Below are 12,234 nucleotides of genomic sequence, written 5' to 3'. Positions count from 1 at the left end.
AAAAGTAAAAAAGTGGGGAGATTGATTTTGAAAACAGAACAACCCCCCCCAATTAACAGTGATGCAAGAAGAATGCACTTGAGAAAATGATGCAAGATAAATGCACTTGTTTTATTTAAATATTGAGGGTGATATGAAACCATGGTGGCCTGCTTGCACAATGGTTTGGTGTTCATGCAAACAGGACTGTTGCTTCCTCTCATCTGTCCTGAAAACTGCCACACCCTTGGGGGGGGAACTGCAACTGCTCTGGGATATTGGGGGCCCCTTCTGCTTTAACTTGCATTAATCTAATTCAAAATATGTTTTTCTTTTTAAATAATTATGACTAATCTAGCACTGCTTGAAAAACGCAAAGAATGACCTAGCTAGCATGTATACTATATCTCTCATTCGCACACTCATGTGTGTACACATGCAGTCTTTTTTAAAAAAATGAATCTCTTTGCAATAGGGGAGCCTGCAAATCCACATCCCTGAGACAGGTTAAGTTAACTGATCTGAAAGCACACTATAGGAAGCTAATCAGGTCTGGTTCTGATCAGACCAAAAAGGAGGTCACCTGAGAATCCTTTTTTGCCACATTGAGTTGCATGCTGGATGAAAGTTTGTTTATAAATGCAAAGAAATTATTGCTTACATTTTGTTTTAGATTTATGAGACTAGTTACATAATCTTCTGAAACCCATTTGCTAGTAAATATATTTCAATGTAGCATATTGGTAAAATCACACAGAGTTTATTTTATCAGTGCACAATTGCATTCAGAAGGAGTCTTACAATTCCTTAAGTCTATTGTAGCAAAAACCTTTGTGAAGGAGTCTGCTTATGCTACAGAAATCTTTAAAGTACCACTTTAGTAATTTTTCTATGATGTAGTCAGCTGCCTTGGGCTTCTTTTTGGAAAGAAAAATGGGCTACAAATAATCAGAATGGGGGGGGGGGAACCCAAGATTTTTAAAGATTCCAAAAAACTGATTTTGCTGTGGTAACAGACTAACAATTGTTAATACAGTACCATGAAATTGTAATCTAAGTTTGTTTGTTTGTTGTTTATTATTTTTTTAAAAAAAATTAAAATGTATGTACATTCATATTGTTGTGCGGATGCCTGATGATTGTCTTCCAAAGCCACTACTCTATTCCAAACTTAAAAATGGAAAGCGTAATGCTGGTGGTCAACAAAAGAGGTTTAAAGACTGTCTCAAGGCAAATCTAAAAAAATGTACTGTAGTATAAACACTGACAACTGGGAAACACTGGCCTGCAAGCGCTCCAGTTGGAGAACAGCCTTTACCAAAGGTGTCATGGGCTTTGAAGACACTCGATCTCAGGACGCAAGGGAGAAACGTGCTAAGAGGGAAGGCACGCTTGGCAAATCCACACCGTGATCAACTCCTGCCCAGAAACCCATGTCCCCACTGTGGAAGGACGTGTGGATCCAGAATTGGACTCCACAGTCACTTATGGACTCATTGCTAAAACCGTGTTTATGGAAGACAATCTTACTCAGATACGAGTGATTGCCAAAGAAGAAAATTTTGGGACATAGGGAAGGCAACCACAAGCCATTGTTGAAGGGAGAGAAATAAGGCGTTAAATTTATTTAGATCCACAAATCTCCCAAGAACACAACAAATGCTACTACCGAGTTCAAGATAATATATTATGCCTAGTGGTGAGATGGAATTTTTAATTGTTTGAATCAAATCATTTTATATTTAATTTAAAAAAAAACAGATAAGGTTGAGGTACTAATTAACACTGAACTTTAAATTAACTAGCAAGTACTGGAATATATATATAACCACTATTTTAAAACCCGGGAATCTAGCAGTCTGGTCAACTCTGTCCGTGGTGAAACTCACTTACATACATTTAATATTTGTTTTGTTTTGTTTTTAGCCATTTCAGAAATTTAAAGTACAATCCACCCAGTGTTAACCACTTTTGTGTCCCATTAGCTCCAGAGGGAGAGCTAAGCACATACTTAAATCTCTCCCACTTAAGTAAATTGATTTTAAAGTGCTTAACCCTGCCGGGATCACACCTGGAACTGTGAACTTTTCAAAAATTCTGGAAATTTGTCTTTAGTTCTGAAATAACTTATCACATAAGTGCTAGGCCAGAAGAGGGATATCAGAAAAGGCAAAGGATAATTATTCTCTCTGTTAAGAGCCATTAAAAATTGCCTCGCAGAAACACATACAGGAATCAGCAGGAAAATCTGTCAAAGAACTGTTGCTATTAGCGTCATGGAACAAGAGTTGGTTTGGCCTTTTGTATCTTGAGCAGCAGCCTCACATAGTGCACAGCAAACTATTTTCAAGTTTCAAAAGCGGCTTGTGATATAAGAGGACAGCTTGCTATTCAAATAACCCTTCCTCAACAAAAAAATCAAACGAGCATAGGAAAACCTTTTAAAATTCTAGGCCTTAAATGAGTTTGATGAAGTGCAATTGCAACCTTAAAGCCACAACTCAAAAAACTACATACTTTACGAACCTTTATTCCCACTCGTACCCAACAGATTTTTTCCATGAGATCATAAACTGCTTCTGCTATGGGGCATAGGGGACTGCTGTACAAGAAATACAGGTCTTAAAGGCCTCCTGGGCACACAGAGCTTGTTCAGTTCTCGGGATTGTGGCCTGCATTTTGCAACTAAGAAGTTAGCGCTTGCCCCAAGATACTACCCTTTTACAATGCATTGCACCTGAATACACACTTACTCCGGGCTGTTGCTTTTCCCAGGCTAAGGCTGAAATCTGATTCCCACTTATTTAGGATTAAGTCCCACAGAGCTCTATGAAACCTACTTCCAAGGAGACATATACAGGGTTGCACTCTAAGAGACTGATCCTGTGCATAGTTACAAAGGCGGATTTAGGGGAGCTTGACCAGTTCAGCAACAATGGGGACACCACAACTATTATTTAGAATGGAGCACAAGAGGCAGGGAGCGCAAAATTTTGGTGTCACACAGGGCGCTGCTGAAATTTGAGACCCCAAGGTCTGCCACCGCCTATTTATTCAGCAGACCAGCAAATTCAATGACATGTTTTCCCAAGGAAGCACGCACAGAACAGCAATCTGAGGAGGGCAATAATTTGCGTGAAAACAGTAAGTTAGATAAAAGACCCTACTTTGCAGAGAGGTTGATCAGTTCTGGTTGGGGAACCTGTGGCCTTTCAGCTGCTGTTGGACTACAACTCCCATCATCCCTGACCATTGATCATGCTTGGATCTGATGGATCGGAGATGGAGTCCAGCAAGATCTGCAGGGCCACAGGTTCCCCCTCTCCGGGGGCCAATGAACAGAAACGTCTCACGCCGATTTTCACATTCCCTTAACCTACGCACAATCTGCAAAGGAACATAAAGACATTATACCCTTGTTCTTCATGGTACACCTTTGCAAGCCTCTTGGGGAGGTCATAATACAGCTTGGCCTGAACGTAACTGGGCTGTGGACCAGTGTAGGTAAAAACCAAGCTTTTCCATGAAGCCGCATTCGTTGTTAACGGAAACCTAAGTTTCATCAGCAAGCAGAGAATTAAGAGTTGCTGCTTCTTTTCCCTGAAGGGGATATCGACAAGAACAATGTTTGGTCAATCGCCTTCAAGCAAAGCGAATTCTGCATTTCATCACTGCAAAGGCCAGCAGGGAAGATTTGAAGCTTTTTTGTTAGATATCAGAATTCAGAGCCTAGAAGTACTTTAAAAGGGCCTAAATTCATAGTAAATTGCTGATTAAGTCCAGTCCTTTACCCAGCTCTCCTCTACACACACACACACACACACACACACACACACACACACACACCAACTTCACATACTGTTAACATTTTACTAGCAGTATAGACACATGAGCAAACTATGTAAGGCTAGGAACATTCAGCTTCCTGGTCTTGAGAAATCACAGATTCCACAATCGCTAGCATGAACATCACTGCTTTTGCCACAGGTTGCCTCACTAAAGTAACTAACTAAATAAAGTTGGATGGAAGATGCTAGGCTAGGCATGCTCTATAAATAAAGAACACTGGAAATCCGCACGCCAGAGGCGGGGGTTAATTGCCTTATTTTTACCTGCAATTAACACACTTTGCATCTAATTCACTTTAATATGGTAGCTGCTACCGTAGGCTTGGGGGACATAGATCACACTTATTCTGCAATCCCTTCTTTCTGTCATTGTTAATTGCCTATGCAAGAATGTTGCTCAAGATCATCACGAACTAGTTAGTTTGACATTTAAAAGTACATCTTTTTTTTAAAAAAGATAAAAGCAATGAGATACGAAAAAGAATTTGAACACCTTACTTGGCGTCTGTGTTTTGACCCTGTATCATTCTCAGCCTAATCTATGTCATGAGGCTTAGAAACTTTCCCCGCCCTTAAAACAAAAATCTGGGCATTCACAAAAGCAGGCTCCTGCTCCTGGGCCCCCACAAAAACGGACTGCGGAGAAGTAGGCTGCCCACCACTCTTTCAGAAATTCTGGAAAAGTTTGTGAAATAGATATGCCTGAAAGAATTTCTTTCAACCTCTCCTGATGAATGCATTCTCAGCATAACCAACTCAAATGTATCCCTATGACACACAAATCTATCATTTTCTTATTGCTTTCCCCCCATTCTCTGCAGTTACTTAAACAGATCGGAAATATTGGATCATCACACCAAGAAAATAAAAGAAATGAGAAATAAAGAAAACAAGACCATTTTTGTCATTCCCTCATACTTTACCTGCAGTTTCAGGTCCCCCCAATTTGTAGTAGTAATTCACAAGCAGATACTGTAGACAGTTTCAGCAACAAGGCAGTGAACTGGAAGGAGTGACTGCTTTGCTTCCAAGCTGGTTCTCTTGGGAATTTCTGCTGAATGAAGAACTGGAAGAAATCTATATTCTATTTCAGCCGGTGGGACACCACTCAGTTATTTTAAGGGTCCTAGATTGACCCCCCCCTCCCCCCTGATATAGTGGAGGGTTAGCACCTTGAAGAAAACAAGCTCTCATTTTCCGTCCTGACAATAAAGTTTTATTAAAATTGTTCATTAATGCTTCATGTGCAGCAAGAATGCATAGATTCCAAAATATACATATGTCTTTTTTTTCCTTATAGAAATAGACCATTCTTTATAATAAAAAACAACTGTAGGAACATCTTTAACAGATTACTCAATCCATGACTGACAGTTACACGAGGTTGCATCATGTGTAGCCAGCTTTTCCAGCCATGTTTTAAAGATTGCATCACTCTGGCCTCTCTTTCTCTCTACTTTATTCTCTCTCTCTTCTTAAATAACACAAGCATTCAACCCAAAAAAGAAAAAAAAGGAAAAAAGGGGGGGGGGGACAACCGCTGCAGAGACATCAGATCGGAAATTAAGTGGCTTGTGTCGGGTTTGCCGTCACCTTTTTTTTTCTTAGAAAAAAAACAGTAACAAGAAAAGTTGGAGGGGGTAAAAAACAAAAACAAATCACGATTCCTCCATGAGGTTTGCAGAGGTAAATGGAAACCGCCAGGAGACTCCCCGCGCCAGCCGAAGGAGTTGGACAGCACGTAGCTTAGAGCGGAAGGCTTCTCCCACCTTAAGAGCGCGAATTAAAGGTGAAGTAATAAAAATAAAAATGATACGCATTCATATATGTAAACCCTCTGGGCTCTCTCTCTCCCTTGACTTCTCTCCCCCCCCCCCCGATTCTGCCTCGTCTTGTAAGGAGCGGGGAGACGCGCGTGTTCAAACCCACCCCAGATCCCACCGCCCCAACCTCGCCGATCCTTCCCCCAAACTCCATGCGCCGCCTGCGCCCCCCTCCCCAGCTCAAACCCCTTCCCCCTCAGCTCTCGTCGGGGGATCGGCTGGGGGTTAGCAGTGTCCGGAGGTGGCCAAGAGCGGCTCGGGCAGCTGTTTGAACAAGTTCCTGAGCGTGCTGAGCTCCCGGGAGAGCTGGTCCACTTTCTTTTGCAGCCTCTCGTTCTCGGCCGTCAGTTCCAAGACTTTGTGCTGCGTCTCCATGTTGCGCAGCTTGGCTTTGTCGCGGCTCTTGCGCACGGCGATGTTGTTCCTCTCGCGCCGCAGCTTGTACTCCTCGCTGTGCTTGTCCACGCACTTCTTCGACTTGTGCTTGCCGCCGCCACCTCCGCCGCCGCCACTACCGGGGCCTGCCGGGTAAACGCCGCCGCCGCCGCCACTTCCTCCTCCGGCCGAGGCGGACTTCGAGGAATCAGACGGGTTCGGGGTGCCCGGCGGGCTGGAAGACGACGACGTGGAGAGGTTGCCGCTGCTGCCGCTCGGCACCGACTGGTAGCCCAAGTAGGAGCGCACGGTGCTGCCGTAAGGAGAGGACATTCCCCCCAGGCCGGGCCCTGCGCCGCCGCCGCCCGCGCCGCCGCCGCCGCCCTCGTCTTTGCGGGGCCCTTTGCAAGAGTCCAAGTGCTCGAAGACCGGCTCCACTTTGGTTTCCACCATGGGCGGGTAGCAGCCCAGCAGCGTGCCGGCCTTGTGGCCTGCTTGCCCGACGCCCGGGTGGTGGTGGTGGCCGTGCCTGGCTAGGCTGATGTACGCGTAATCGGGGTGCTTTTTCCCGCCGCCTTTATAGTCCTGCTCCGAGAAGAGGTCGGAGAGAAAATCTTGGCTGCTGTTCCCGCCGCCGCTGCTGCTGCCTCCGCTGCTGCTGCAAACCGGCTCAAAGTTGCCCCCTGCTGCCGCGGAAGGAGGCGGCTGCTGCTGCTGCTGCTGCTGCGCCTGTTGCTGCTGCGATGCTAAAGGGTCCAGGTAAGGGCTGAAGTCGATGGCTCTCTCGTGGTCTCCGACGGTGAGCTCGGTCATGGAGCGGCCCCCTGGAGCCCGGGGGTGCAGCTTGCTCAGAGCAGCCAGACAGTCCGCCTCGTAATAGAAATTAGCCACTTCCATGGATTTAAAGGCCGGCGGCTGGAGCGGGAGGCATGCCTGGTCCCAGGCCACCAGGCGTTGCATGAAAGCAAAAGGAGAGGCGGGGAGCTGACGGGGAAGGGGGCGAGGGAGAAAGGGGGAGTCCCGGCCCCCCGGAGCTTCTGGGGCGGTCGAGTCGCTGGCTTCAGACGGCGAGCACGATCGGTCGCCCAAAGCCCTTGCGTTCCTTGGAGAGGGCTCCTTTCCCCAGCGCACCCGCTGACCGTCCGCGCCCGCTAGTGCTTCAGAAACCCCGAAGCGCCAGGGCTCGCCTGGACCCCGCTGGTGGTGCTGGTGCTGCGGCCGCTGGCTGCCGGGCTCTGTGGCTGCGGGTGAAGTTCGCTGCGGACCATCTGGTTGCTCCGGGTGCCGCGCCGTCGCTTAAATGTCTCCGGACTTGGGAAAGTTCCTTTGCGCGCAGTTATTTATAGGGGCGGCGCGTCCCTTGGCAACGGGACGTCACGCCTAGCTGGCGGGCTGCCACGAGCTCGCGCAGCGCACGAAAACGCCTCGCCCGCTGGCTGCAGCCTCAAAGGAGCGCGCTCCGAGTGCGTGTGGACCTCCCGGAGCCTGGGCCATTCATAACAACAACAACAAGGCGCGGATCGAGGGGAGGGGAGGACGGAGGGATGGGTGGACTGGGTTTGGCCCGGGGTGGGGCTTTTTATTCTCCCCAGCCGGGACAAAGTTTTCATTTCAAAAAGTTCGATCTGCCTAACTCTCTCTCTGTCTGTCTCTCTTTCCGTCGCTGCTTGGATCTTTCCAAGGCAAGAACACAGGCGATGCGACCTTGCAGCCAAATCCACCGGCTCTTTTGCAGCCTGGTCCTGGGAGACACACACTCAATAAGAGGAACCATTTGTCCAGTGTGTTTCATGTTCAAGATGCACACTCAAAATTGTTTACTTTTGCCTCCTGGTCCGGGCTTACTAAGCAGGGCTTACTTACCATAGCTGCCAAGTTTTCCCTTTTCTCGCGAGGAAGCCTATTCAGCATAAGGGAAAATCCCTTTAAAAAAGGGATAACTTGGCAGCTATGCTTACTTACTCTGGAGTAAACGTGCTGAGGATTGGGGGCTCAGCAGGGTGAGGAGGAAGTTCCTCTGAACAGAGTGGAGCTTCTGAGGAAGGAAGGGTTAGGATCAGAGGAGGGCCTCTTTGCTTTGGGGGGGGGGTTAAAATCTGTTTAAGGCTGCAATGCTAAACACACAACTAGGGACCAGACCCATTGAATACAGCAGGTCTTTTTTTCTTCCTTTAATACCTGAGCCTCAGTTTGTGCACCTCAGGGATTCTGAGCGCAGGAACAGAGCCAGTTCTGTTTCACATTGAAGCAAATGAGGAAGAAGTGTCCACAAGTGCAAAACTGAGGCCAGTGAGGCAAAGTGATCTTACTCAAGTTTGGGGGTGAGATCCTGCACATTCCATTTTAGAACCCTGAGCCTTTTCTCTCTCTCCTTCTCTTTCACATGCTTCAGAGATGGCCACCTGTTTGAGAAATGGGAAGAGAAATCGGGTAAGGGAGCCATGTCCTAGATTGGATTCAAACAAGCAGGCTAAAAGAAGGAAATGGTCATTGTGTGTCTATGTGTGTGTCAGCCTTTAAGGCTTGAGCATGCCTGGGCATCACACCACCTGCCCAGTAGACCTCCTTAATCCTAGATCTGGTTCTGGAATGATGGGAGAACTACTTCCTTGCTTCACGCATTCCTGAGTTCTGCCTTGGCACGGAATACTTTCCAAGCCTTGGAAAACAATGGGCTTCTAATATTTGAATTGCCCCAGAGAGCTGCATGAATTCTGAGATTAACCTGGCTGGGCAATTTCTTCTTGCAAAGGCTGTGGGCCAGATACTAAATTGTCACTATTTGGGTCTAGCAACTTCAGACGTGCCCAGACAGAAAGCTCTCCTCTTTCCAACATGAGATTTTTCTGTTGTTTTGCAACTGCTGCAGGCCTAAGTTTGACCTGGTAGTGGCAGGTACCACACTTTAAGAAGGCTTGCTTGGTAGGGCAGTCACATTAAATGGCAAAATACAGCCCTGACGGGCTGCTGTAGTCTCCCACCAGGACTGGGGAGACTGAGCTGGAAGAGCCGAAGCAAGCTTGGGGGGGGGGAATGAACCCTGGTACCCTGTTTAATTAAAGACACCCACCTTTGGAGCCAAGCATATATTTTACCCTCTTTCACTCCCACATTTACCTGTTTACAAGATAGTGACTCACTCCCAGAATAAAGGACATCAATTTAAAACAAAACATATAATTAAAGAAAGTAGGAGTGTCCTTTGCAAAGACGACCCAGCGCTGAAGAGAACATGGCATTGCATCTCAGAGTGATGTGAAGCAATTCTGCGGTGTGAGAAGCATTGTAACGTTAAGCCAGAGGAACAGGTATTGCATTATGTGATTCAAACAGTCAACAGTTCACGAGGGCTCAAACCTCAGAGAGATTCAAAAAGAGGAAGAATTTGAAAATCGGGTTGTAGAGAACTGTGTTCCCTTGCCTTCTCTCTCCCTCCCTCTCCCTCTCCCTCTCTCTCTCATCTATTTTGAAAATGATTTTCTTCATTGGAAATGCAGTAATGACAGAACACCTAGAAGCCTGCAGGGCTGTTGTACCATATGTGCACTCCTTTGGCTTTGTGGCCTTTTGGGTTGCTTGTTGCTTTGTTTTGTTTTTAAAGTTTTTCCTCCTTAAAAGTAGGTTTCTAGTCCTCATGGTTCCTAGTCCTTTGAAGCATTGTACGTTTTATATGCCAAACGCTGAGAAAAGCTGAGGACATGAGGAGGCTGTGTGCACATGCTGTACCTTTAAAGCACATTATTTCCATCAAAGATTTCTGGGCACTCTTGTTTGTTAAGGGTTGCTAAAACACACTAAAAAGTGTGTTTTCCCCGGGGAATGTGGAAAGCTGCTCAGACCTGTGCTCTCTAGGCATGGGACAAGCAGAAGTGTAGGCAAGCCCTGAGGCCCAAATCAAACATGTGTTTTCAAGTCCCTCACCAATGGCCGGGTTGGCTGGGTCTGATGGGAGTTGGAAGTCCAACAACATCTTGAATGGCCGCAGGTTCTCCATCCCTGCTCTGTGCCCACCTTCAGAGCTGAGTGTGAAGGCAAGCAACTTCATCTCTGTGGGTACCATGGCATCTTGTGCAGGCTGCTGGTGGTTAGTAAGTTGCTCTGGTTCAAAGTTAAAAAACCAGAAGCCATTTTACTGGGTATAGTGGGTGAAGAGGTACCAAGGGAAGATAAAAGACTGTTTATGTATGTAACAACTGCGGCAAGAACTCTCTTAGCCCAAAAAATGGAAACAACAAGAAGTGCCAACGGAAGAAGAATTACAGATGAAGATGATGGACTTTGCAGAACTGGCGAAGCTGACAGGAGAACTATCCGAAACCAGCACGATCCAGTATTCCAAAAGGATTGGAGTAGATTTATACAATATCTGAAAGATTGTTGTAAGCAATTAACATCACTAGCAGGGTTGTCTGAAGACTTGTAATGAGAAACTTTCCACCTTTCTATATTTATTTAAATTTTGAGCCATTTTGTAATGAGTATCATTAGAATTGGAAAACGTGTAAAATGCAATGATATAAAGGTTAATTTCGAAAGCCAAATGGACAATAATAATTACATACATACACACACACAGAGAGAGAGAGAGAAGAGAGAGAGAGAGAGAGAGAGAGAGAGAGAGAGAGAGAGAGAGAGAGAGAGTGTTATAGGGTGGCATTCAACTAACTTTTCCTCAGAGTAAACTTATTGGAATAAATGGATTAACTGAACTGGTCCTTGACCATAATAATAATAATAATAATAATAATAATAATAATAATAATGGATTAACTTACTTTCTTGTAACCAGAATCCATTGATTTTTTCCTAGCTTCTGGATCAGGAGAAAACAAGTTTGCTCCATCTTCGATGCACATTATTTTTAAATGGTTAAATTTAGGTGAATACCACCGATAGCTAGTTCTGTATGTTGTTCTCTTCCTTTTCTGTCCCATTATCCTCTTGCAGAGTGGATTACAGCTGCTGCACCTGCATTTCAAGACATAGACACTCCTCTCATCAAAGGCTGAGAAGCCCTTTCCAAAAAGCTAAGAATAGCAGTACAGTATTTCTATTGCTGGTTGGTTTTTTTTTTTTTTTTAAAGAGTGTGTGTGGATTTTCCCCCCCCTCCTGTTATGGAAAGGAGAGGTGCTGCTGCCAAAAGAATGTAGTGTGATTAATCTTTTTGAAGAGGCAAAGGGATAAGCAACTGATCTTCAATCAAGTCTGGGCTCAGGATTTCATGATCTCCCTAGATTTCACTTGCTCTCCCCCAGATCACATAGTGAAACCTACTAACACCCCAAATTCTGTACATGTCTACTCAGAAATAAATCTCATTGTATTCAGTGGGGCTTCCTTCCAGCTAACTGGATGTAGAGTTGCTGCTTTAAATCTGGAATGCGTTTTTCTAAAGTCATAGCTGCCAAGTTTTCCCTTTTCTCGCGAGGAAGCCTATTCAGCATAAGAGAAAATCCCTGAAAAAAAGGGATAACTTGGCAGCTATGTAAAGTTGACATATAAAAGATTGCAATTTCCAAATAGAAAAAAACCCTTTTGTTTTATACATAGTATTAAACTATGGTACTGGTGGCCTGTTATTTTCTAGTTTATGGGCACTCCAAAATAAAATGAAATGGCACCATTTTTCTGACATTGGTATTCCATAACAAGGTTCCATAAGAGTCTGGAATTAATTTGTTTGTTAGCTTAATGTGGTTCCTTGTTGTCCCAGTACTTTGCTAGTAATGTTTTAGCAGAAGGAAGGAAGGAAGGAAGGAAGGAAGGAAGGAAGGAAGGAAGGAAGGAAGGAAGGAAGGAAGGAAGGAAGGAAGGAAGGAAGGAAGGAAGGAAGGGCAAAGCCTCACAAAGGTACTGAAAAAATATTTAAATTGTAGCAGAAATATATTAATGGCTACATGGAATTAAAACCAATTGGGTCCACTGGACTGCCTAGTAATAAAACAGTAAATAAGTTCAATACTACATAAGTCTACTCAGAAGTAAGTCCCATTGGGTTTAATGGGCTTACTACCAAGTAAGTGGGAGCCTAAAATATGCAGCTTGTTTTTGATTAAGGCCTTCTTCACTAAAATAACCAGAAGTGTATGGCCCCATAAATAAACCACGATACATGTTAATATTTATTTATATGAATGCCTGAATAAGCTATTGGGCTGTTAGCTGCTTATTATCAATTGCCATGTATTTTTCCCCAGTGCCGTTTTGA

General features: G+C 45.1%; 1 protein-coding gene across 1 annotated transcript; it reads right to left on the bottom strand.

Annotated features, from left to right (window-relative positions):
• Positions 1-433: 433 nt before the first annotated feature.
• Positions 434-7,541, bottom strand: CEBPB (CCAAT enhancer binding protein beta). The gene has a single exon (XM_060277299.1). It carries the CDS (start codon positions 6,983-6,985, stop codon positions 5,876-5,878), a length of 1,110 nt encoding a protein of 369 aa, XP_060133282.1. The 5' UTR covers positions 6,986-7,541; the 3' UTR covers positions 434-5,875.
• Between the last annotated feature and the right edge of the window lie 4,693 nt (positions 7,542-12,234).

The sequence above is a fragment of the Zootoca vivipara genome, chromosome 7 (genome assembly GCF_963506605.1).
Source record: "Zootoca vivipara chromosome 7, rZooViv1.1, whole genome shotgun sequence".
NCBI classification, from domain to species: Eukaryota; Metazoa; Chordata; class Lepidosauria; order Squamata; family Lacertidae; genus Zootoca; species Zootoca vivipara.
The sequence above is the reverse complement of the archived record's forward strand: the minus strand, read 5'-3'. Positions and strand labels throughout refer to the sequence as shown.

What these genes read in the sequence shown, in the direction of transcription:
- CEBPB (XM_060277299.1), bottom strand. Translation starts at nt 6,985, where the DNA reads ATGCAACGCCTGGTGGCCTGGGACCAGGCATGCCTCCCGCTCCAGCCG.